Source organism: Trachypithecus francoisi, unplaced genomic scaffold (genome assembly GCF_009764315.1).
Source record: "Trachypithecus francoisi isolate TF-2019V2 unplaced genomic scaffold, Tfra_2.0 Contig01676, whole genome shotgun sequence".
Lineage (NCBI taxonomy): Eukaryota > Metazoa > Chordata > Mammalia > Primates > Cercopithecidae > Trachypithecus > Trachypithecus francoisi.
In genome coordinates, this window is record NW_022681448.1 from 1,004,644 (window position 1) to 1,029,697 (window position 25,054).

At 40.5% G+C, this 25,054-nt stretch overlaps 1 protein-coding gene across 4 annotated transcripts in view; it reads left to right on the top strand.

Annotated features, from left to right (window-relative positions):
* Positions 1-797: 797 nt before the first annotated feature.
* The window catches only part of MICU2 (mitochondrial calcium uptake 2), a 113,732-nt gene continuing 89,475 nt past the window's right edge, over positions 798-25,054 (top strand). Inside the window, exon 1 of one of the 4 annotated variants that reach the window (XM_033196950.1) lies at positions 798-1,067. In XM_033196950.1, coding sequence (XP_033052841.1) covers positions 858-1,067 — 210 coding nt within the window. In that variant the 5' untranslated portion in view covers positions 798-857. Of the gene's footprint in view, positions 1,068-1,155; positions 1,351-8,385; positions 8,593-25,054 lie in introns of those variants that run through there. The other 3 variants (XM_033196956.1, XM_033196983.1, XM_033196974.1) reach the window with 3 other exon arrangements.

Genomic DNA, 25,054 nt, shown 5'->3' on the forward strand with positions numbered 1-25,054 from the left:
TTGTTTCTTGAAGTTGTGTTTTGTGCAAAGTTTCAAGACAGCAGTGATTATGTGATTAGGTGTCTTGGCCCCTTTGATGCTGGCTCCGTTACTGCATGCCCAACTAAAGCTTCTAATAGCTGGGGACATTTCAGAGGCTGAACAAAGAGTTTATTAAAGAGAGTTACTCAGGAAAAGTGAAGACCAAAGAATGGAAGATTGGGGGCTGTTAAATAAAACCAAGTAGTTTGCCTCAGCTACACCACTTATCACCAATGGAACAGCCAGGACTAAGCCTGCACCAGGGAAAACCTCTGGGTCCCTGCTGACGGAGACATGGGGCTGGTGTGCGGCTGTCTCCATGACTTTTAGTTCTAGGTAGGATAAGAGCTACTATCAAACCCTTTGTTGAAACTGAATTTAAATTCAATATTAGCAAATAGTGAGTGACTGAAATAAAGAGAATGCCTTGTCTGAGAGTTCTTTTAGCAGAAATTAAAGAATAGTCAAGACCATGAGCATAGGAAGACATGAACACAGATGCACAAGAGGCTATTTCAAAAAACGTTTGACAGTTTCACAAGATGAAAAAATGAAAAGGAGAAACTTGCCCACACAACCGAGGGCACTATCTTGTTTTGGACTAGGAAGCCATATTATACTGTCTTCATACTCTTCCTATCATCCCATCCCCACAGCCTTGGAAGGCAGCCCGGGAACCGAAGGCCACCTCTTGCGGTTCCGAGCGTCGCCTCAGCAGCCGCACCCACGGCGCACGCTCGGTAGGCGGGGCTGAAGCCTGTCAAATGTCGCGAGAGTTCCCAGCGGCAGGCGGTGGCGTCAGGAGAGAAGCGCCGTGTAGCTGCGCTTCCGCAAAGATGGCGGCGGCTGCGGGGAGCTGCGCTCGGCTGGCGGCCTGGGGCGGAAGACTGCGACGGGGGCTCGCTGCCAGCCGACGGGCTGTGCCGAGTCCCGGCCCCTTGGCTGCGGCAGTGGCCGGCGCGGCCCTGGCAGGAACAGGAGCGGCCTGGCACCACAGCCGCGTGAATGTCGCGGCGGGCGATGGCAGCCTCACAGTCTCAGCACAGGTACGGGACGAACTCCTGCTAGCCCCAGTCAAGCTCCTCCCTCCCCTGACGCCCTTTGGCGGGGAGTGGTTTGGCGCTGGGCGGCTGTCCCGGAGCCGTGGGTGGGGGTGCCGCTGCGGGTCGGGGCGCGCTGCGACTGGTGGGACTCGCTCCTTCCGGGACTGGCCCCCGCCCTGAGCCCCCGAGGGCCTTCGAGGCCGGTGACGGGAGATTCCGCCTCCCTTGGGAGAACCCCGCGGACGCTGAACACCACAACCCACAAACTGGCCGCACTACTTTCGTGGTGATGAGTGTGGGCGTGTCTTAATTCAAGCCTCGTAATTCAGAATCTCACTGCGCCTCGCCCCTTCCTCCCTCTCTGGTCTCTGAAGTGGCATTCACATCCACAGGTGTTTTGCGTCCAGTTACCCCGCTGGGATATACCTTTGTTAACTTTTTAAGTTTTACGACCTCTTCTTTGCATAGCATGATGAAGTTCTGTCGATTGCTTTTTTAGGTCACGAAAGTGTCAGCCATAAAAATTAACCAGTTGATTTCCAGATTTTATTATCAACTTTAAGGAACATTATTGCGTGATTATAAACCTTAATATCTTAGTGGACCATTATAAGTTCTAAGCAAAAATTGCTCCTAAAATCTCCATCTATTAAAAGATAAGAGTCGGCCGGGCGCAGTGGCACACGCCTTTAACCGCAGGACTTTGGGAGTCCGAGGCGGGTGGATCACCTGGGGTCAGGAGTTCGAGACCAGCGTGCCAACATGGTGAAACCGCCCCCCCCCCCCCCGTCTCTATTAAAACTACAAAAAAATTAGCTGGGAATGGTGGCGGGAGGCTGAAGTGGGAGAACCGCTTGAGCCTGGGAGGCGGAGGTTGTAGTGAGCTGAGATCAACCCATTGCACTCCAGCCAGAGCTACAAGAGCGAAACTCCATCTCAAAAAAAAAAAAAAAACAAAACAGACTCAAGTTCCCTGATTCAAGATAAATAATGTAACGCATTTGAAAATTTGAATGAGTAGTACTTTAAAATTTTTGTAGACGTAATAAGTGTTTACATACGAGCTTTTCTGAAAATTGAAAGTAGTGTTTTATTATTTTTTTTAGATTTACATTATGCCTTTCTAGCGAAAAACTCAAGGAACATTCAGATACAACAAAAAAGAGAGGAAAGAAGGCCTTGTGAATTAAAATTAAGTATTGGCAAGTGATATTCCTTATTTGTATTAATAACACAAATTATAATATAAATTATATTAATATAATGTAAACATAATAGATATAATGGAAAGGGCTATCATCTAGTGTTTTTATAGCATTTTTGTGAATCTTGTACCAAGGAGTTCAGTGTATTCATCGTTAGTTCTCTCTCTCCCCTTGATTCATTCTGTTTTTAAGACCCTTAGGTTAATCTTCTGTGGAGTATCACTTTAACCACACAGTGTACCCTTCTTCAGAAGCCATTAGTGTCTCATTTTGCTGACAGTAAAATGCACTTTTTTTTTTTTTTTTTTTTTTTCCTGAAACCGAGCCTCCTCTCTCTGTCACCAGGCTGAAGTGCAGTGGCGGGATCCCGGCTCACTGCAACCTCTTGACTCCCCGGTTCAAGTGATTCTCCTGCCTCAGTCTCGCGAGTAGCTAGGATTACAGGCATACGCCACCACGTCCAGCTGTTTTTTTTTGTTGTTTTTTTGTATTTTTAATAGCGCCGGGGTTTCACCATGTTGGCCAGGATGGTCTCGATTGCCTGACCTCGTGATCCGCCCGCCTTGGCCTCCCAAAGTGTTGGGATTACAGGCGTGAACCACAGCGCCCGGCCAAAATGCACATATTAAAACTTTGTCCTTCAGAGCCCTTTGAGTTACACTCTGACCTGACACTACTCAGGCACCGTCCCACTAAAGTGATTCACTCACTATCCCTAGAACAAGATTTAAATACCCGTCACCCCCCAGCAGCAATTTGTAGACTCTTGATTTCACTTATCCATCTAACTGGTTTTTTTCCGGCCCACTTCTAGTCTTCTTTTAAATCCCTAGCGTGACTCTGAAAACTTCACACTAGTGTAGTTATATTGGACTCTGTTCCCAACTCTCAGTTCTCCTTCCCTGCAGCTTTGTTAAGTCTAATCTTAGCTATAGTAATACAGAAACCATTTTATTATCAATTGTTTAATAAAGTCTGTTGGCATAGCATTTGCCTGATCTACTGTTGGACTGAGACAGTGGTTCTCATCGTTCTGCCACCACGGTAGACATTCCTTTCAGCATCAGTGGCTGAATACAGGAAGGATTGAGAGGACCTGTAGCTTGAAAACTTTGCCTTCACCTCAGTGATTTTGATACATTTCCCTAAGAGGTGGGCCTGTTAATTCTCCTCTACCACCACGACTTTGGGGACAGGTGTGCATAGTTGAGCTAGATAAATACTAGAATTTTGACTTGTGATGAATCTTCCATCGCCATCCAATTTTGTGCATTAATACAGTTATGTTGGTATGCCAAGTTGGTAAAGTCTTCCTAGTGGCCCTATAATGATAGTGAATACGTCTGGCCCGGCCCAGTGGCTCACGCCTGTAATCCCAGCACTTTTGGAGGCTGAGGCGGGCTGATCACGAGGTCAGGAGATCGAGACCATCCTGGCCAATAGAGTGAAACCCCATCTCTACTAAAAAAACAAAAAAGTAGCCGGGCGTGGCGGTGGGCACCTGTATTCCCAGCTGCTCGGGAGGCTGAGGCAAGAGAATGGCATGAACTCGGGAGGTGGAGCTTGCAGTGAGTTGAGATCACGCCACTGCACTCCAGCCTGGGCAACAGAGCGAGACTCCGACTCAAAAAAAAAAAAATAATAATAATAATAGTGAATATGTCCTTCATTTTCAGTCATTTTACTAAGTGCTTTTTTCCAATAAAAATATAAATTTATATTAATGAAGTCCTACACTTTTCTAGTTCCCATTGTGACCAACAGCTTGCATTTTTGAGGGTCAATCAGGAATTAAGGGTAGAGTTTCATGTCATGAAACAGTAGATAAATTGGAACCTTCCTTTTTTCTTTACTTTCTTCCTTTCACAAGTATTGAAATCTTACTCGGTCCTAGGCAATATGCCAGGAGCAGGGATTGGAGATACAGTGTATGTGCTTACAGTTTAATGGGGAGGGGCAGTTTTAATACAGTGTGATCAACGCTGTGGTCGGCTTAAATACTGGGTGCTGTGGAAGCGTAGTGGAAGAGTATTTCACACAGTCTTGCTTTCCTGAAGGAATTATGTGTAGGTTGACACCTGGAGGGTGGTTGCGAGTTTGCTAGGCAAAGAGAAGGGGAAGAGTTTTGCTGGCAAAGGAAATAGCTTTACAGAGGTCTGAAAGTAAGAGTTGGACTCAGCAGAGTAAGAGCTGCGAAAGATGGGGTTCAAAACTGGGTTTGAGCAGTGGCTGGGAATCAGATCATTGAGTGTCCCATAGGCCATGTGACAGGAATTTTTATCTTGAGGACAGCAGGAAGCCGTTGCAGGATTTCTGAACCCTCATGGAGCCCCATATGTCCATGCGTAGAATTTAGGGGATCTGTGAACTTAGAAAAAATATTACATTTTTGTTTTCATTGACAAAATTTCATTGACAAAAATTTTGTTTCATTTTTGTTTTCATAAATTGTTTAATGTTTTCATCAATTCATTTAATGAATGTAGGCAACAAGCTATAGTGATATTACAGTAACTGCTTTTGTCATCAACAGAAACTCAGATATTTTCCTACTATATTAGAGTTGTTATGAGTATTTCAGAGTATCACTTCTTCAAAATGAAAGCACTTTTTAAAACTGCCACCATATCAGTTTAATGCGTAAATAAGTCCATGTAATACTATATCACAAATTTGTTTGTGACCTTTGGAAAGAGTATTGGGACTTTAGTTAAAGACAGTGAATTGAAAATTAGATTTAGGGAGCTGTTGTAGTAATTCAGGAGAGAGTTGATGATAGCTAAATTAGTGGATGAATTTAAAATACATTTAGAAGATAAATTAGTAAAAACTCTGAATTGCAAGTCTATGTATTGTATTGTTACACCTGGCCAACAAAATAGTGCCTCCAACAAAGAAATTCTTAGTGGAACTTGTTTTAAATCATGTCAGCCCATCAGTTATTTCTATGTAAACTGCTGCTTTTGAAACAATATTTGAAAACTTTTTTAAGCTTTTAGTATTACTCCCATTACAATGTTATATTTGATTCAAACAGGTAAAATCAGAAACCATAGGAGGAGATAGATTTATTCTCTTGTTCCAGTCCATTCTGCTATAAAAGGATAGCTGCATTCTTAAGCCTTGATACATTTTATGAAATTATAAAAAGTTACTTCAATGGAGAAAGGAGGTTTAGGAACAAGAGAGTTTTAGAGTTGCAAGGGTAAAAGTATTTCTTTCCTGTAGGAATTTAAATAATAAGTGTTACGGCAGTGGTCCTCAACCTTTTTGGCACCAGGGACTAGTTACATGGAAGACAATTTTTCCACTGACGGAGATGGGGGTGGTTGCGGGATGTAACAGCTGCACCTCAGATCATCAGGCATTAGTTAGATTCTCGTAGGAGTGCAGCTCACAATAGGTTTTGCGCTCCTGTCAGAATCTAATGCTGCTGATCTGACAGGAGGTGGAGCTCATGCGGTAAGCTCTTTTCACCCACCACTCACCTTTTGTTGTGTGGTCTGGTTCCTAACAGACCATGGACTCTTACTGGTCCATGGCCCATGGGTTGGGGACCCCTGTGTTGTGGTTACTATTGTATTTTGTTATTAGAAGCTAGAATCATATATTGGCAAATCCAAACTGATTAAAACAAACCTCCATTTCACTAAGTAGATATTCAACAGTAGATGATCAGACTAAAAGTAAAGCTTTCTGAATCATTGCTTCTTTTTTTTTTTTTTTGGAGATGGAATCTTGCTCAGTCACTCAGGCTGGAATGCAGTGGCACATCTCAGCTCACTACAACCTCCACCTCCCAGGTTCAAGCAATTCTCCTGTCTCAGCGTCCCGAGTAGCTGGGACTACAGGTGCGTGACACCACGCCCAGCTAATTTTTGTATTTTTAGTAGAGATGGGGTTTCACCATATTGGTCAGGCTGGTCTTGAACTCTTCACCTCAGTTGATCCATCCGCCTCAGCTTCCCAAAGTGCTGGGATTACAGGCGTGAACCACCGCACCTGGCACTATTACTATTTTAAGTCATTGTAATAATGCCCAAAACTGGGGAAGAAAAGTAAAAACAGCAGAGCCAAAGTAAAATATAATATAGTTCGCAGTTGACAACAGTGATGTTTTATTTGTTATTATTCACTTGTTAATTGCATGAATATTGCATTTACTCCCTAAATTTTCTTTCCAAATTATGCATAGTATTGGTTACTTTAGGTTTTTTTGACTTCATAACAGATTTTTGTTGTTGCTGTTTGCTTTTCAATAGAAAATTTTTCCACTATTTGAAAAGTAAAATTATTTTGCATAACATTGTCTATAATGCTGTATTTTTTATTCTAAATAAATACAAATTCTTTATACAAATTCATTGATATTTTCTTGGATATGTTTATTTACATTCATATTTATAAATCCATAAAACTCTCCTCTGTTATAATTTTATTTTTTCTTTCATAGTGCTTATCGCTCTTTGGAATTCTTTTTATTATTATTATTTTTTTTTTTTTTTTGAGACGGAGTCTCGCTCTGTCGCCCAGGCTGGAGCACGCGATCTCGCTTGGCTCACTGCAAGTTCCACCTCCCAGGTTCATGCCATTCTCCTGCCTCAGCCTCCTGAGTGGCTGGGACTACAGGTGCTGGCCACCACGTCCAGCTATTTTTTTGTATTTTTAGTAGAGACGGGGTTTCACTATGTTAGCCAGGATGGTCTTGATCTCCTGATCTTGTGATCTGCCCATCTTGGTCCCCCAAAGTGCTGGGATTATAGGTGTGAGCCACCGCGCCTGACCCTGAAATTTTTTTATATACTTGTTTATTTTGTCTTCCCTTGCTAGAATGGCCTCTTGTCTTTTTCATCTCTATTCTTAGTACCTAGAATAATCACAGTCACATAATGGCACATTGTAAATGTTTAGGGTGAATGAACTGAAATGCATTAGATAACAAAGTGACCTTCTCTAACTTTGGTTTGATTGGCGTTTATAGAAATATTAGACAACCAATATCTAGAATGGTTAGAATCAGCTAAGTGACTAACTGTCCCAGATATATTCAGTTATACACTTAGAGCCATGGAGACATGTCATGCCATATTCCCATTAGAAAACAAAAGTAAATAAGAGACTTTGCTCTTACCTGCTATGTCCCAAGGGCCTAGAAAAAAGTCTGGCACATAGTAGGTGCAGTAAATATTTATTGAATGGGTGAATTAATTGATGACATCTATAATGTTTTAATAATAGATATACCTTTGTCTCTGAAGTTTAAAGATGGGTCCATTTAACCTGTTACTACATATAAGATTGCATTTTTAATATATATTATTAACATTTATATTTCTCTTTATATAGTAAGCTTTTGTCCTTTGCTATCACATTAAAATATCAAATATTCATTTTAGAATTTAAGTAAGATTATATTTTCATTTCAGTTATTGAGATGCTTCAACTGGTAAACCTGAAGCCAATTAAATTAGTTTTAAATTTGGAAAATAATCCCGACATGGCAAAAACCAACTATATTAATAAACTATTTTTACATCTTAGTTAAGTGCATGTTACACATTTTACACCAACTGAAGATATCACAAGCTCTGTATCTTAACAATTGGCTGAAAATCCTGTTAGCAAGAGAATGGCTTTGGTTTACATACTCTGTGTTTGAGGTAGAGAGTAAGCCCAGTAAGAACCTGAATGTGAGGCCGGGCGCAGTGGCTCATGCCTGTAATCCCAGCATTTTGGGAGGCCAAGGCAGGTGTATCACTTGAGGTCAGGGGCTGGAGACCAGCCTGGCCAACATGACAAAACCCCATCTCTACCAAAAATACAAAAATCAGCCAGGCATGGTGGTGTGTGCCTGTAGTCCCAGTTACTTGGAAGGCTGAGGCAGGAGAATCGCTTGAACCCTGGAGGTGGAGGTTGCAGTGAGCCAAGATTGCACCACTGCACTGTAGCCTGGGTGACAGAGCCAGACTCCGTCTCAAAAAAAAAGAACCTGAATGTGGTTGACTTAGGCTTCAGGGTGAGAGAAAGCTGCTTTGCATAATACAAGCAGAAGAATTTGGAGCATATAAGGAAATGTGGGGGGAAGTGAGTACTGAGAGAGGAGATGGAGGGAGAAGGAAGGACAGGATTGGAAAGGCAACAGTCCTAAGATCTCTGTAGTCTTAAGAAACTCTGTAGTCTTAAGATGTCCCCTTCTTTCATCCCATCATAAGCAAAGTCTAGCAAATGCACAAGTGCTTGAATAGAGTTGCACAAGGCTCCCGTGGTTTGAAACAGAAGTAGCACTGGATGAAGTGATAATCAAAAGAGGAGACATGGAGAATGTAAGTACCTCCACTGCCCCAGTTCTTAGCAACACTCCTGGAAGGATTTTGAATATTCCTAGATTGTAAAATTGAAGGTAGGATTGATCTCTATCAGAGTCCAATAAGGAGACAGAAATCAAACCAGTAATTTGAAGAAGGAAATTTAATGTAAAAAAGTAGTAGAAGGTAATTGACTACTAAGGGAGTAATACTTACAGAGGTCCAGAAGTAGCAGGTGTCAAAAAGTAGCTACTGCCTCTAGGCTGAAGAAGAGTGGACCGTGAAGGAACTAAAGACTTAGGAGAAGTATCCTCCTCCACCCCAAAGCGGAGATTCAGCCTTTTTCAAGAGGCTATGCCTATCACAAGAGTATAAAGCCTGCTGCAGCTGAAGAAGCTTGTCAGATGGCACAGGCCGCAGCTAGTCTGTAGAAGGAGCCTGCCATTGGTGGAAGGGGTGAGTGGGCTGGGCTGGAACTAGTGTACAGTATTGACCTGCTGGGTGGGAGAGTGTGGCCTGAGGGCCTGGCTTGGAGCTACTGCAGAGGTGGTGCCGTGGAGCAGCTCGTAGCTGCGGCCTGGTGGGTTGTGTGTGACCTAAGGGCCCCTGGAGCTGCCATGGAAACTGTTCATTAAAGCTGTTTGGAAGCCACCCACCAGTGGGTCCTGAAGGTGCAGCTGAAGTCAGTATACCTGCCCACCAGAACTAATTGGAAGTGGTTGTGGCTGGTCTGTGAGGGCCTTTGGGCTCCAGTTCTGAATAATGAAAGGTGAACTGAGACGTGAGAGGAAAGTGCCTTTTTGCCTCTGCTGTCTTGCAGTGTCACTCCCATGCCCTCTATGGACAGAGTTATCCCAGCTGGTAAAGGAGAAGAGTTTACAGAGTCCAGCTCTAGTATCACCAAGCAAAGAAGTGTGGATTTTAGCTGGGAGACAATAAATTGATAACCAGTATACAGTTCTGGAGAGTTTCACCCAGGTTTCAAGAAGCAGGGTTTCCATTTCTTCTAGATTTTCTAGATTATTTGTGTAGAGGTGTTTATAGTATTTTCTGGTGGTAGTTTGTATCATTCTGTGGGGTCAGTGGTGATATCCCCTTTATCATTTTTTTATTGTGTCTATTTGATTCTTCTCTCCCTTCTTTATTAGTCTAGCTAGCGGTCTATCTATATTGTTAATTTTTTTTTTCAAAACACCAGCTCCTGGATTTGTTGATTTTTTTTTTTTTTTGGAGGATTTTCTTGTCTTTATCTCCTTTAACTCTTCTCTGATTTAGTTATTTCTTGTCGTCTGCTAACTTTTGAATCAGTTTGCTCTTGTCTCTCTAGCTCTTTTAATTCTGATGTTAGGGTGTCGATTTGAGATTTTTCTAGCTTTCTGATGTGGGCATTTAGTGCTATAAATTTCCCCCTTAACATTGCCTTAGCTGTGTCCCAGAAATATCTCTTTGTTCTCATTGGTTTCAAATAACTTGTTGATTTCTGCCTTAATTTCATTATTTACCCAGGAGTCATTCAATTTCCATGAAATTGTGGGGTTTTGAGTGAGTTTCTTAATCCTGAATTCTAATTTGATTGCACTGTGGTCTGAGACACTGTTGTGATTTCAGTTCTTTTGCATTTCCTGAGGAGTGTTTTACTTCCGATTAGGTGATCAATTCTAGCATAAGTGCTATGTGGCTCTGAAAAGAATGTATATTCTGTTGATTTGGGGTAGATTCTGTAGACATCTACTAGGTCCACTTGATCCAGAGCAGAGTTCAAGTCTTGAATATCCATGTTAATTTTCTATCTCATTGATCTGTCCAATACTGACAGTGGGGTGTTAAACGTCCCCCACTAATGTGGTGTGTGAGTCCAAGTCTGTTCTCTTTGAAGGTCTCTAAGAACTTGTTTTATGCATCTGAGTGCGGTAGGTATATAGGTATTGGTGCCTATATATTTAGAATAGCTCTTGTTGTTGAATTGTTCCCTTGACCGTTATGTAATGCCCTTCTTTATCTTTTTTGTCTTTGTTGATTTAAAGTCTGTTTTGTCAGAGACTAGGATTGCAACCCCTGCTTTTTTTTGCTTTCCATTTGCTTGGTAAATTTTCCTCCATCCCTTTATTTTGAGCCTGTATGTGTCTTTGCATGTCTCCTGAATACAGCACACCAATGAGTCTTGACTCTTTATCCAATTTGCCAGTCTCTGTCTTTTTATTGGGGCATTTAGCCCATTTACATTTAAGGTTAGTATTGTTACGTGTGAATTTGATCCTATCATCATGATGCTATTTAGTTATTTTGCACACTAGTTGATGCAGTTTCTTTGTAGTGTCATTGACCTTTATATTTTCATGTGTTTTTGCAGTGGCTGTTATCAGTTCTTCTCTTCCATATTTATTGCTTCTTTTCGTTTGTTTTGTGTTTTGTGTCTTTTGAGACAAGAGTCTCGCCTTGTTGCCAGGCTAGAGTGCAGTGGCGCAATCTTGACTCAATGCAACCTCCACCTCCAGGGTTCAAGCAGTCCTCCTGCCTCAGCCTCCTGAGTAGCTGGGACTACCAGCGTGTGCCACCACATCTAGCTAATTTTTTGTATTTTTAGTAGACAGAGGGTTTCACCATGTTGGCCAGGATGGTCTCGATTTGTTGACCTTGGGATCCGCCTGCCTTGGCCTCCCAAATGCTGGGATTACAGGCGTGAGCCACCACTCCTGGCCAATTATTATTTTCTAATCTTTTAGCGTTTTCAGTTCCTGGGTGTGAAGAATAAGAAATAGAAACATGTTTTAATGGATGTTTTATTTTGTTTAAATTTTGAAAGTGGCCACAAAGAGAAGATTTATTTTTAAACAATATATGTGATATCATGCTTCTTTTAGGAGATCTTGCAGGGCAGGCCTGGTGGTAACGAAATCACTCAACATTTGCTTGTCTGGAAAGGATTTTATTTCTCCTTCGCTTATGGAGCTTACTTTGGCCGAATATGGAATTCTGGGTTGAAAATTATTTTAAGAATGTTGAATATTGTCCCTCAGTCTCTTCTGGCTTGTAGAGTTTCTGCTGAGAGTTCCACGGATAGTCTGATGGGCTTCCCTTTGCAGGTGACTTCGCCTTTCTCTCTGGCTGCCCTTAGCAGTTTTTCCTTCATTTCTACCTTGTAGAATCTGATGATTATGTGTCGTGGGGTTGGTTGATCTTCTCATGGAGTATCTTAATGGTGTTCTCTGTATTTCCTGAATCTGCATGTTGACCTGTCTTGCTAGTGTTAAATATAAAGTTTTGGTGCTGCAAAAGAAATAGCGCTCAAATATAAAATTTTCTTTTAATTCTCAGCAAGGCAAGGTACTTCTATAGAAGGGTGTGCTCTTCTTACAGATGGAGCAATGGTGAGCGCACACTTGGACAAGGGAGGGGAAGGGGTTCTTATCCCTGAGGCATGTGGCGCCTGCTGCTGTGTTGTTCCCCTGTTGGCTAGGGTTAGACCGCACAGGCTAAACTAATTTCAGTTGGTTAATTTAAAGAAAGTGACGGGGTGAGTGGTTTGGCGGGAAGAGTAGTTATGGCAGAGCAGGTAATGAGAATCATGAGTCAGGGTGGAGTAGGTAATTGGAATGAGTCAGGGTAGAGCAGGTAATCGGATTGAGTCAGGGTGGAACGGGTAATCGAAAAAGGTTGCTTTATGAGGAACTTCAGTTTAAAAGTAGAAGTCAAAGAATTAAACATACATATCAATTCTTTGAAAAGAAATTTAGAACTCATATCTACCAGCCCCTCCCCTTATATTTCCTCACAGCTTTCTTTTCAAACTTTTTTAACATGTCTTGGCTTAGTTGTTTTGCTTGATTTTCCAAAAGAAGAAGCTTTGCTGGATAAGGTGGAGGATAGTTAAGGGAGGTTTTAGTAAATGCCGTTTTTTATGAGCCTCTGCATCAACCTACAGATGCATGGTGTGACACAGCACCTGACAAGAATAAGTACACCCATTCATGGCTGTGGGGGAAGTAAGAATTGAGGCTATCATTCCTTTCCATTTACGAAACCACTTTTCTAGCCATCCCGTAAAAGGGTCATTTACCCCGAGTTGCTGGCTAACTCATTGGACAGAGCAGTCAGACCTTGCAATGCCTTTGTTATAGTTCCATTAGGGGCAGTGTTGTGTGGGATGAAGGTGTAACGTTGAGTTTTAATCATGATGCAAACTCCTCCTCTTTTTGCTGATATCATGTCTAAGGCTATCTGATTTTCCGAAGCCATCTGGCTAGTAGCCCTTAATTGTTCAGCTATTCCTTTAATAGCATTTTTAGTGTAGTTAATAAATTGCTGTTGGTTGTAGTAGATGTGGGTTATCTAATCTACATTTTTATTGTTACCTATCAAATAGTGACGTAAACCCTGCAGCTATTTGATTTTGGGCTTTAAATTGATCTGGAATTCCCTATGGGATTCTCATTGTGTCCAAATAGATCTGAGAGTCTAAAGACCCATAAGGGGCTTCTCTTGCTTTACGATGTCTTATTTTTCCTTCCTCTGGTTGATGAAATGCCAGGGTGAAAGGGATAGCCAGCTGGACTAAAGCACAAGTGCCACTCCAGTTATTCAGCAGAGTGCCCAGTAAAGGTCCACCACAGTTCCACCACACATCCGCTCAGGGATGAACAAGGGCTGACTGATTGATAAGCTCTTGAAAATTCTTCAGCTCACGGCATCCCTTCAGGTCTCCAAGGAATGCTAAGTTTCCTCCCTGTCATGAGAGACACGAAATGAACTTAGTGTTGGGAGATGGAAGCTGGAGGGCCCTTGGGGGCTCAACCGCAGGGTGTCGGACTTCGGGATATAGCAGAGAGAGAGCTTGGCATGACTTATTACTCCTGGCTGTAGAATCCTGGAAAAGAACTACCATGCAGCCCACACCTGGTCCACTGGAGGACCACCTTAGTGGAAAGGGGACAATTTGGGCCTCTGACCTGCCATGTGCACAAGCATAACAATTGCTTTTGTTTAACGTGTGGATGGAATATTTGATCCATTCCAATCAGACATTTGTATCTTGGTATCCGGTTTTAATTGCCAAAGTTTGTTTTAAGTCTTTAACTTCTGTGATCCTCTAGTAAAATGAATGTATGGTTTTAGGAAATTACAAAAACCGGTTGGGGCAGTCCATCCTTGCTCTTTAGTGGTCCACAAAACGTTGGACCAACTACGGCATAAAAGCTCTACATCGGGGGGCAAGACTCCTGTTTGACACTGGGGTCTGTATTGAAATGCTGAATTTGATATTATTTACTTCATAAAATTTAAGTTGGATGTCTTTTATGTTCAGAGAAAGCAGAATGCCTCCACCTGTGCAGTTCAAAGTCTGACTTCTTTGAATCTATCAAAAAAGAAAAATCAAGATTCAGTATTCACTGAAATTTCATTTACTTTAAGTGCACATTTAGTGTTCAGTATCTTACAACTACCATTCTAAAGTACTTATACCTAAGTATTTAGATTTTATTCATCATTTTACTAATAGTATAGTCTTTAATTCATGATAGGTACTAATAAATAACTGTTAAGTGAATAAGTGAGTGGATGAATGAATGTTAAGAGTGTCCAGCTAAAGCTGTGCTTAAAATGGCTACATTCAGTTCAAAATCAGCATGCTTTTCCTCCGATCTACAATCCATTCATATTGTTCCCATACCTACTTGCATTTGCAGTTTTAAAGCATTTTCACCTATCACTGAGCAGTGGCTACTCTCTAGAATGTTCCTTAATTTAGGTTTGATTGATGTTTCCTCATGATTCTTGCACTTTTTTCACAAATGCCACTAAAGCCGTGCTGTGCTCTTTTCAACGCGTCGTATTAGGAGGTACACAAATCAGATTTCTACTGGTGATAATTACAGTTACTTTTATCATTTGGTAAGAAGACATCTGCCAGGTTTCTTCATTAAAAATTTAATAAGTACTTTAGGCTCATTAATAAGTATTTTGAGGGGAGATAATTTTGTGGCTTCATAAGGCTTTGTCCTCTCCAGTGTTTACTCATTTATTCATTGATTTATATATACGGACTCATGGATTCCCATTTTACTCAGAGTTTCCATTGACTTTGATACTCAGTCGCTCCATATGTAACCAGTCTCCTGAAAGCCGGTGCTTTGAATACTTGGTTCTCTCCTCCCCTCGTCCCTGGCAAAGGGGAGGAAGGAAGAGAGGGTGCAGCCAAGTCTTGCTTAAGCCATCTGAGAGAGGAGAGCTTTTAGCTTTGATGTACGAAATGGCAGTGAATTTTCCTAGGATATAGTAGATTATACTCTCTGAAATGTCAGACAAATAATGTTAATAATGTTAATAATGGGAAAGGGAAGAGGATGCCTGGAAGAGCAGCTTCTAGGAAAATAAAATTAGCATCTTTTCTCACCAACTTTAATGCGTCATTTTTATATACTATATTTAAATGTTTGTAGATATATGCTGACCTTGGTACTGGAAAGATTTAAAGTGACTTAGAAAAATGCTGCTGCAAGTTAGAATTTTTAAATGGAGAGAAAAATGAGAGTAAGAAACATAAGCCATAAAGAAGACTAAAATAGATGCTGTAACACACCAGGTGTGTTGGCTCCTGCCTATCATCCCAGTGCTTTGGAGGCTGAGGCGGGAGGATTCCTTGACCAGGAGTTTGAGGCCAGCCTGGGCAATACAGCAAGACCTCGTCTCTACAAAAAAATAGGAAAAAAAATGGCCAGAATTGGTGGTGCCCGTCTGTAGTCCCAGCTCTTTGGGAGGCTAAGGTGGAAGGATATCTTGAGCCTGGGAGCCTGAGGCTACAATGAACCATGATCACACCACTACAATCCAGCCTGGATGGCGGAGCAAGACCCTATCTTTAAAACAAACAAACAAACAAAAGACACAAGTAGAAAAGTTGGATTTTCATAGCAGCAAGGATATTTTTTCCGTTGCAACAGGAATGAAAACAGAGGGTATGGTAAATCCTAGAAGCTGATTATAGACTAATTCCACATTTTCCTTCTGGTCAAAAAAGGCTTAAAAAAAAAAAACTGATGTTGAACTGCTCTGAAAAATAAAGAAGTAGATTCAGGGATCTGTAATTGTCAGAGGGATCTGTAATTGTCAGAGGGATGTGTAATCTGCTACTGGAGCGGGTAACCCAGATGGTTAGGAGGAGAGGGAATAGTTTACAAAGCTGTGAAACGGAACCATGAGAGCTGAGATGCAACAATTTTGATGAATATAGGACCAATTGCCACAGACTTCTAATGGCTTCCTTCTAGTGAGTCAGCTAATTGGGGTTTTTTAATGTTGCTGTAAAGTATTATCTAAAAAATGTTTTTTCATAAACCTTGGTATTTGACTTTAATACAAGTAATATATTGGGCATTAAATTTAAAAATTGTTAAAATTCTAAAATGAGAATACCAGGTGGTTTGCTTTTGGTATTATATAAATTCATATTTTGAACTCATTTTTTATTTTGTGAGTACAATCTGACTAAAAGAGATGGTTACAAATTTTAAATAAAAGCAAGAAATGTGGACCATTATGTTTAAATAAGCAAAACTATATTATAACTTAGAAAGTGAATTTGCAGTTTCATTAGATGTAGAATCTCTTTTTCTATTGCATGTCAGTGAATATTTTAAACACTCAATGTAGTTAATAAGATGAATCTATTTTAATTTGCTCTAAGAGCCATAATCATAAAATTAAATTGGCTTTCTTTTATTTCAAGCTGTCTGACCATAGATTTGTGGTGATTATTTTTGTGAAAAAGAAAAAAAAATATGCTAATAGGACATTAACAGTAGGTAAAACTGGAACTTATTGGAGTATACCGTTAGTATATTTGTGTGCAGTGCATTGGTTTAATAACAGTACATGTAAAATTGATACGCCAAGAGCAGTAAACTTTATAGCAACATGCAGAAGTTTAATAACCGTGAAACATTGTAATCCCAATGAAGACTAAAGCTTTCTTGCAACAGTAAAGGAAGAACGCAAAGAAGTTTTTATACTTTATTGCCTCAGGTAAAAAATATCTGTAGAAACAGGTAAGTGATGACAAAGCTTTGATGTTAATAAACCCAAATGGAAGTCAAAAATCAAAGTGTGTAAATGGCTACATTATGAAAAGAGAGATGACAAAGTTATACCCTGTAATTAGATGTAATTTGTGCTTTTGGCATAGCTGTTTGTCCTGCATGAATGAGAGGTTGTCTTACTTTCCTTCCTTGTATAATAGGACAGTAGTTAACGATCCTGCTGTAAATCTGTGGAGTGACTTTTCTGGGGGAAAGAACAACAAATTGTAATATCAAAGCAAAGTATATTTAACCTTTTCTTTTGCATTTATATTGTTTAGTGGAATCCAAGTAAATATTACTGTTTGTTCTTGTTCTATAAACCATGTGTTTTAGTAGCTAATATATACAAATTCTGCTTCTGTTACTGTGAATTTTGGAGTTTTATTAATTACAACAGTGCATAAACATACCAAAAGCCACTAATAGTAGCAGTATATGAATCTAAATGTTTTATTTATAGTTTAAAAATCAGTAAATATTTGGTAGAGTAAATTAGTAGTAAATATATTCTCTCAATAACTTTTCATAAATAACATTATTAAATGTTTCAGAGTATAAGTAATTTCAATATAAAAATAATATTTAATGAATCATATTTTTTAAGTATAGCCTGGCCTTAAAATCCTCATAGACATCTGTGAAACCTACATAGATATGTGGTTCCATAGATAGTTCCATAGATATTTCTAAGGAAATAAGGTGTTATAAAATCTTAAATGTATCCACATGGATATCATTTGTTTTGTGTGTTATGTACTAGAAACTTGATACCTTAAGATCGCAGGCATCTTTGTCCTCAGTCCCTCATCACTTAGCTGTATGTACCCTGCTCACTGCCACCTCCGCCTCCCAAGCCATTCTCCTGCCTCTCAGCCTCCCAAATAGCTGGGACTACAGATGCCCGCCACCACGCCCGGCTAATTTTCTGTATTTTTAGTAGAGATAGAGTTTCACCGTGTTAGCCAGGGTGGTCTCTGTCTCCTGACCTCATGATCCACCTGCCTCGGCCTCCCAAGGCAGTGATTACAGGCGTGAGCCACCACTCCTGGCCAATGCAAACCATGTTTAAAATTAGGCAAGATGAACCTTAAATATGAAAGCACAATGTGTTTCCACAAACTGTTCCAGATATTTCAAAGGAAAATATGGATAATGCAGCATATCTACTGTTTGGAATTACGTCATTTTTCTCATTCACTAGTATATACAATTAGACGATTATATAGAGTAAGAAGCTATAAATGGGTTGATTTCTGCATTTCTTTTTTTTTTTTTTTTTTTTTTTTTTTGAGACGGAGTCTCGCTCTGTCGCCCAGGCTGGAGTGCTGTGGCCGGATCTCGGCTCACTGCAAGCTCCGCCTCCCGGGTTCACGCCATTCTCCTGCCTCAGCCTCCCGAGCAGCTGGGACTACAGGCGCCCACCACCTCGCCTGGCTAGTTTTTTGTATTTTTTAGTAGAGACGGGGTTTCACCGTGTTAGCCAGGATGGTCTCGATCTCCTGACCTCGTGATCCACCCGACTCGGCCTCCCAAAGTGCTGGGATTACAGGCTTGAGCCACCGCGCCCGGCCGATTTCTGCATTTCTTGAACGTCAGGAGATTAAGTCACACTGTTGAGTGTTTTACGGACAAAACCTTTTTCATTTTAACTTGGTCATAATTGCCCAATTAAGAAACCAGCTCGAATCAGCACATTTTCAGTATAGCTCTGCCTCCATTCAGACCCAGTCCTGGGAAGTTCTGGAATGCTTGGAATGCTCCAGGATTGAATTCCAGGTCAGAGAACTGCTCTTTCGGTGATGGTGGTAGTACTGCTTTGACTGTTGCTTTAGCGGGAGCCTGGTGAATGGAGCTGTGACTGCCCTACTGCAAAGAAAAAACAGGAAACAGCTGAGCACTTCCCAAAGGCTCGTTTAATTATCGGATGATAACTGATCCAGCTGCCTACATATGTTGACGTATATATGGAAGACTTATCTGTCCTAGTAGTTCCTAATCTCAGACATACGAAGTGTAAGATACTTCAATGGCAAGCCAGAAAATAATGATTATGAGGAAGCATTGGGGTTTAACCAGGAAGCCATTGCAATACCAAGAGGACAATCAGTAGCGTATGTAGTAGTGTATGTTACAGAGACACACTTTCAATTGTTAAACCTAAGACTGATCACTTTTTATCAGTGATTGAAGCATGTTTATTTATTTAATACTGCAACTTTTTTTTGTTTTGTTTTCTACTTATAGAGACAAGGTCTCGCTCTGTCACCCAGGCCGGAGGACAGTGTTGCGATCATAGCTCAAGGCAAACTCCTAGACCCATGTAGGCCTCCCTCCTCAGTCTCTTGAGTAGCTAGGACAGGCATGAATGAGCTAGTCCAGCCTTTTTGTTTTTAAACTAGTACTTTGTATTTCATTAGTAGACTTGACCATTAGGCAGTGCTTAAATCCATCTTAAATTATAGTCGTGAAAAGGTTGCTTCCTGAAACCCTGAAGAAATTGTTATCAATGAAGTTGCGGTGCCGCAAAAGAAACAGCACTCGAAAATAAACTTTTCTTTTTAATTCTCAGCGAGTCAATGTACTTCTCTAGAAGAGCGCGCCCTTACAGACAGAGCAGTGGTGAGCGCACCTGGACAAAGGAGGGAAAGGGGTTCTTATCCCTGACGCATGTGGCCCTGCTGCTGTGTTCTTCCCCTGTTGGCTAGGGTGAGACCGCACAGGCTCAACTAATTCCCACTGGCTAATTTAAAGAGAGTTACGGGGTGAGTGCTTTAGTGGGAAAAATGCTTATGGCAGAGCAGGAAATTGGAATGAGTCAAGGTGGAGCAGGTAACTGGAATGAGTCAGGGTGGAGCAGGTAATCGAAAAAGGTTGCTTTAGAAAGAAGTTAAGTTTAAAAGTAGAAAGCAAATAATTGAACGTATATACTGATTCTTTGAAGAGAAATTTAGAACTCATATCTAACAAAATAATAATATGATTACTGAAATTCTTGGCTATATATCAGGAAGGGGGCTAGAACTGTTGCTTGTTTCTCAATTCTTTTTAAAAAATTACTTACGTTGACTTTTTTTCTTATTGAAATACGTGTATATTATAGAAAAATTAGGGAAAAAGTCAAAAGGAAACTTGTAAAAACCATCCTTTTCCTATGATGACTTGAGAAGACTAGTTACTGTTAAAGTTTTGGCTGTGGTATCTTGAGTAGATAGATTTTTTATTAGAAATAAAGCTATTGGTGCTGAAGCTGAGAAATGATTATTGTAGTTCCACATCATTAGAGGGAAAGTGAGCTGTCCAGGCCCTTTCGGAGACTAGCCCTTGCCCCTGTCTCCTTGCTCTCCAGTCTCTTGTCACCCATATTTCTCTTCAGTTGTTTCTCTACTAAAAGCTATAAGTATTGATCATACTTAATGTGATGGCTGCTTTCTTATGTAGAGCAGGGAAGACACCCCGCAGTGGCTTTGGTGCCACATCCAGGAAAAGGTATAGTGAAAACAAAACTCGGAATTATGCAGATACGCATGTAAGGTTTTGTTAAAGACCAAGCTTTTATTCCAAAATTTTGTGTAGCAATGATTTCTTGTAGTTCTTTGCTTTATTCGTGCTAGATAGCAGTTGTGTGTATTCTTTATTTTAATTAATCTGCTTTAGCTGGTGACATTTTTAGATGACCTGGAATTAATAGATTTTACATTTCATACTTAGTCATGTTGGGGAAGCTCTTTTCATTTAAATTTTAAAAGAAACCTTTACTGCTAGATATCAAAAAGGGATTGAGTCAAATATTCATCTCAGCTGTTTAAACTTCATTAACTATATACATTATTCTAACATGTGCATACTTAAAATAGGGAAATTTTATTTTACTAATCATTGTATTTTACCATTTAGCATTCATCTTTGTCATTTTTCCTGAACTTTGAATCGGGTGTGAATCTGATTATGTGTTAAGTTACATACGCTCTTTCCCAAAAAAATGCACATGCATGTTTCACACAGATTTCAGGGAGTTACGAACCCCAGAAGTGTGATTATGTCATGTAAGGTTAAGAACCTCTGCTATAGGCAGAGCAGTGGCTCACACCTGTAATCCCAGCGTTTTGGGAGGCCAAGGTGGGTGGATCACTTGAGGCCAGGAGTTCGAGACCAACCTGGTCAACATGGTGAAACCCTGTCTGTACTAAAAATACAAAAGTTAGCCTGGTGTGGTGGTGCATTCCTGTAATCCCAGCTACTCAAGAGGCTGAGGCACAGGAATTGCTTGAACCCAGGAGGTGGAGGTTGCAGAACCTCTGCTCTAAATTTTCAGGTTACATCCTTGTCCCTTCCTGGTTCTTAATATTTATCCTTCACATTATAAAATGTTTCAAAGGCTAGATCTAAAATTATTTTCCACTTCACTGCTTTGATTATGTCATTGTATTGCTCTGACTTTTACATGCTGTTACCTTCAGATCAGGAACTGATGATGTTTGCCTCTTGCTCTTTACCAGTTCATCTCTTTTGTTCTGACTCTGTACATCTAACCCAGTTGGCCCTGTTTTACTAGCTTATCCTGTTTACACCCTTATAAATGGATCAGACACCTTTGTTGCCACTAGCCTTCATTTTTCAAGGGAGCTTCTTCAGGTTTATTGGTCCTCCAGCCTGTAAGTGAGTTGGGGTCTTCAAGTTCTCACAGCCTGAGGAGTCTACCCATAATTTCAGGAATACTGGTAATAATATTTGTTACTTACATGAAGTTTTATAAAGTTATAAGTTAAGAGACTATGTAAACAATAGCCCATACATATTTAGAAACTAATTTTAGACTAAAGAGGGTGACAAAATTCATTCAAGTTTTCAAATATTTAAGAGTTACTCTTTTGTACTTCACAAGCAATTCAAGTTTGGAGATTTAGGTTGCCTGGATCATTGTAGAATATCAGGCCCTGTCTGTTCTAGTCTACAAATATCTGCTCCACTCTCTTCCCAAGATCTAACTAGGATTATTCTTGATTATAAAGACACAGGAGTAGATTCGCCAATAAGTTTTAAAAGGGAAAGATTACCCAAATGTTAGTTCTGTCCATGCCTACCCTTAAAAGTATGTATGTAACAGCTTATAAACTACAAGTTTTCACTGGTTTTGTTTCTCCTGTAAGATTCCAAAATTCTTGGGGATCAAGGTAAAGATTTTTCTTTAACCTGCACCAAAGAACCTTGTATTTGCTATGGACCTCACTGCTGCCTGGGCAAATGCTAACAATTTTACATAGTATATGATTCGCTGGCATAATTTTATCCTGCTTCCTGTGCTTGAGGTTAAGATGTAGCACTCACATTTCTCCATTTGACACCAACTGTTGTAAAAGAAAAATGGGTAGAGGCGGTTGAAGGGAAAAGTGACCCTGATTCTAGTAGTGGTGGCAATTGAAGTAGTAAAGTGAGAAATGGTTTTCTACGTATTTAGTAGTAGTTTTACTTTAGTTATGCTTGGTGCTACTGTAAAGCAAAACAGAAAAATAACGAAAAAACTCCACAAAACTTGTTTGGTTTTTCAGTTGTTATACTGCAGATTCTGCAATGACATTTTTTAGAATCTTCACTGTTAAAGTATCCTCAGATATTACTGAGAGTATGGATTTTTTTTTTCAGTTAATGATGTATTTTATTGGATCATATATTTAATGTATCTGTTTTTTGAGACCATGGATATCTTATGAAATGTTTCAAAAAGAATAAGGTGAAAGTGGAAAGGGAGACTTTGGCAAATTTGTTCTAGATCTTCAATGATTTGCTCTATATTTGTTCATAACTGATATAAAACAGAGCTTTGAGCTGGGCGCGGTGGCTCACGCCTGTAATCCCAGCACTTTGGGAGGCTGAGGCCGGTGGATCGCCTGAGGTCAGGAGTTCAAGACCAGCCTGGCCAACATAGTGAAACCCGTTCTCTATTAAAAATACAAAAAATTAGCTGGGCGTGGTGGCGGGAGCCTGTAATCCCAGCTACTCAGGAGGCTGAGGCAGGAGAATCTCCTGAACCTGTGAGGCGAAGGTCTCAGTGAGCCAAGATTGGACCATTGCACTCCAATCTGGGCAACAAGAATGAAACTCCATCTCAAAACACAAAAAAAGCAGAGCTTTGCTTAAATGATACATTAATTTGCCAGAATATTATATAATCATATCTGTATTACTTTATTTTTGTATTGTGCAATTTATATGTTTATTTACTGGTGATTTAATTTATAAACATGAACAGAAATATGAATTGCATGTGTCTTAGTACCTTTGCTAGTAAACTACCTGTTTTGATATAATATCTGGCTCATTCTCTGCTGACTTCCTGTAAGTATATTTTATTAGCAGAATTTTATCTTAGAAATATTTCATTACAGTCTGTCAATGTACTCCAAGATGAAGCTGCAAAACTCCACTAAAACCTTAACCAACCATGGTATAAGGCCTGAAATCCATCAAGTCATTCATTCAGATTTACAGAAGGAGAATGTGAAGCAGCTGGTGTAATCCAGTTTCAGAGCACTCTGTTTCTAAGATTCCATGATTTCTATGCTAAGCAAAAATTAAGGCTGTATCCTTTGGTACAGTTAACACTGCCACCACCTGTCAATGGCTTTACCTCTTTCCTCTTGTTACAAAGGCATTTTTAAAATCTAAAGTAATTAGCAGTATACAGTCATTTACAGTTAAAGGGAAACAAAGGGCCCCTGCTTGTGTGTATCTTTAGTGAGGGTGCACATAGCAGAGCATATACCTGGCTATCTAAAGATATTTTAATAAATTATTAATAAGGCTTTAAAATACATCAGCAAAACCCACTTTTGCATATTGGTTCACAGACTAAAAAAAATTTTTTTTTGAAATGGGATCTCAGTCTGTCACCTAGACTGGAGTCCAGTAGCACAATCATGGCTCCCTGGCTCACTGCAGTCTCGACCTCCCAGGCTCAAGTGATCCTCCCACTCCAGCCTCCTAAGTAGCTGGGACCACGGGCATGTGCTACCATGCCTGAGTTAATTTTTTAAATTTTTTGTAGAGATGAGGTCTCCTTGTGTTCCCTAGACTAGTCTCAAACTCCTGGGCTCAAGTAGTCTTCCTGCCTCAGCCTCCCAGAGTCCTGGGATTACAGGCATAGGCCACCAAGCCCAGCTCTAAAATTATTATTACTCTATTATTATTATTATTATTATTATTATTATTTTTTGAGACGGAGTCTCACTCTCTCACTCAGGCTGTAGTGCAATGGCACGATCTCGGCTCACTGCAACCTCCGCCTCCCAGGTTCAAGCCATTCTCCTGCCTCAACCTCCCGAGTAGCTGAGATTACAGGTGCCACCACCATGCCCTGCTAATTTTTTGTATTTTTAGTAGAGATGGGGTTTCACTGTGTTGGGCAGGCTGGTCTCGAACTCCTGACCTCGTTATCCACCCGCCTCGGCCTCCCAAAGTGCTGGGATTACAGGCATGAGCCACCGTGCCTGGAAACCCAGCTCTAAAATTATTTTTTAAGGACACGTTTTGAGTTTGGAATTGATTCCCATTCATAAAAACCCATGAATGTTACCATGTTAGCCATGCACTAGGCACTGGAGATACAGAATAAAAAAAGATACTTTATATTCTTGAGGACTTCAATGTAGTAAACAGGCAATTTCAGTGAAGGGTTACTAGAGCTTTGATAAAAACTTACTGAGGGTTCTATATGCCCACAAGGGAGGACACCTAACCCAAAATAGGTACTTCTGGAAGAACTCTTAGAGGAGATAACTACTGGAGTTTTTTTTCTTTTAATTTATTTATTTTATTTTATTTTTTTAGAGACAAAATCTGTCACCCAGGCTGGAGTGCAGTAGCACAATTATAGCTCCTGGTTACCTTGAACTTGTGAGCTCAAGTGATCCTCCTAACTCAGCCTCCTCGGTAGCTAGGACTATAGGTGTGTGCCAGCACATCTGGTAGTTTTTTTGTTTGTTTGTTTGTTTTTTGAGACAGAGTCTCGCTGTGTCATCCAGGCTGAAATGCAATGGCATGATCCTGGCTCACTGCAACCTCTGTCTCCTGGGTTCAAGAGATTCTGCCTCCTCAGCCTCCCGAGTAGCTGGGATTACAGGTGCACACCACCACACCCAGCTAATTTTTTGTATTTTTGTAGAGACAGGGTTTTACCACGTTGGCCACTGGTCTTGAGCGCCTGACTTTGTGATCCACCCGCCTCGGCCTCCCAAAGTGCTGAGATTACAGGTGTGAGCCACCACGCCCGGCCTCATCTGGGTAATTTTTTTATTTGTTAAATTTTTGTAGAAACAGGGTCTTGCTATGTTGCCCAGGCTGGTCTACAACTCCTGGCCTGAGCTGATCCTTTTCCCTCAGCCTCTCAAAGTCCTGGGATTATAGACATG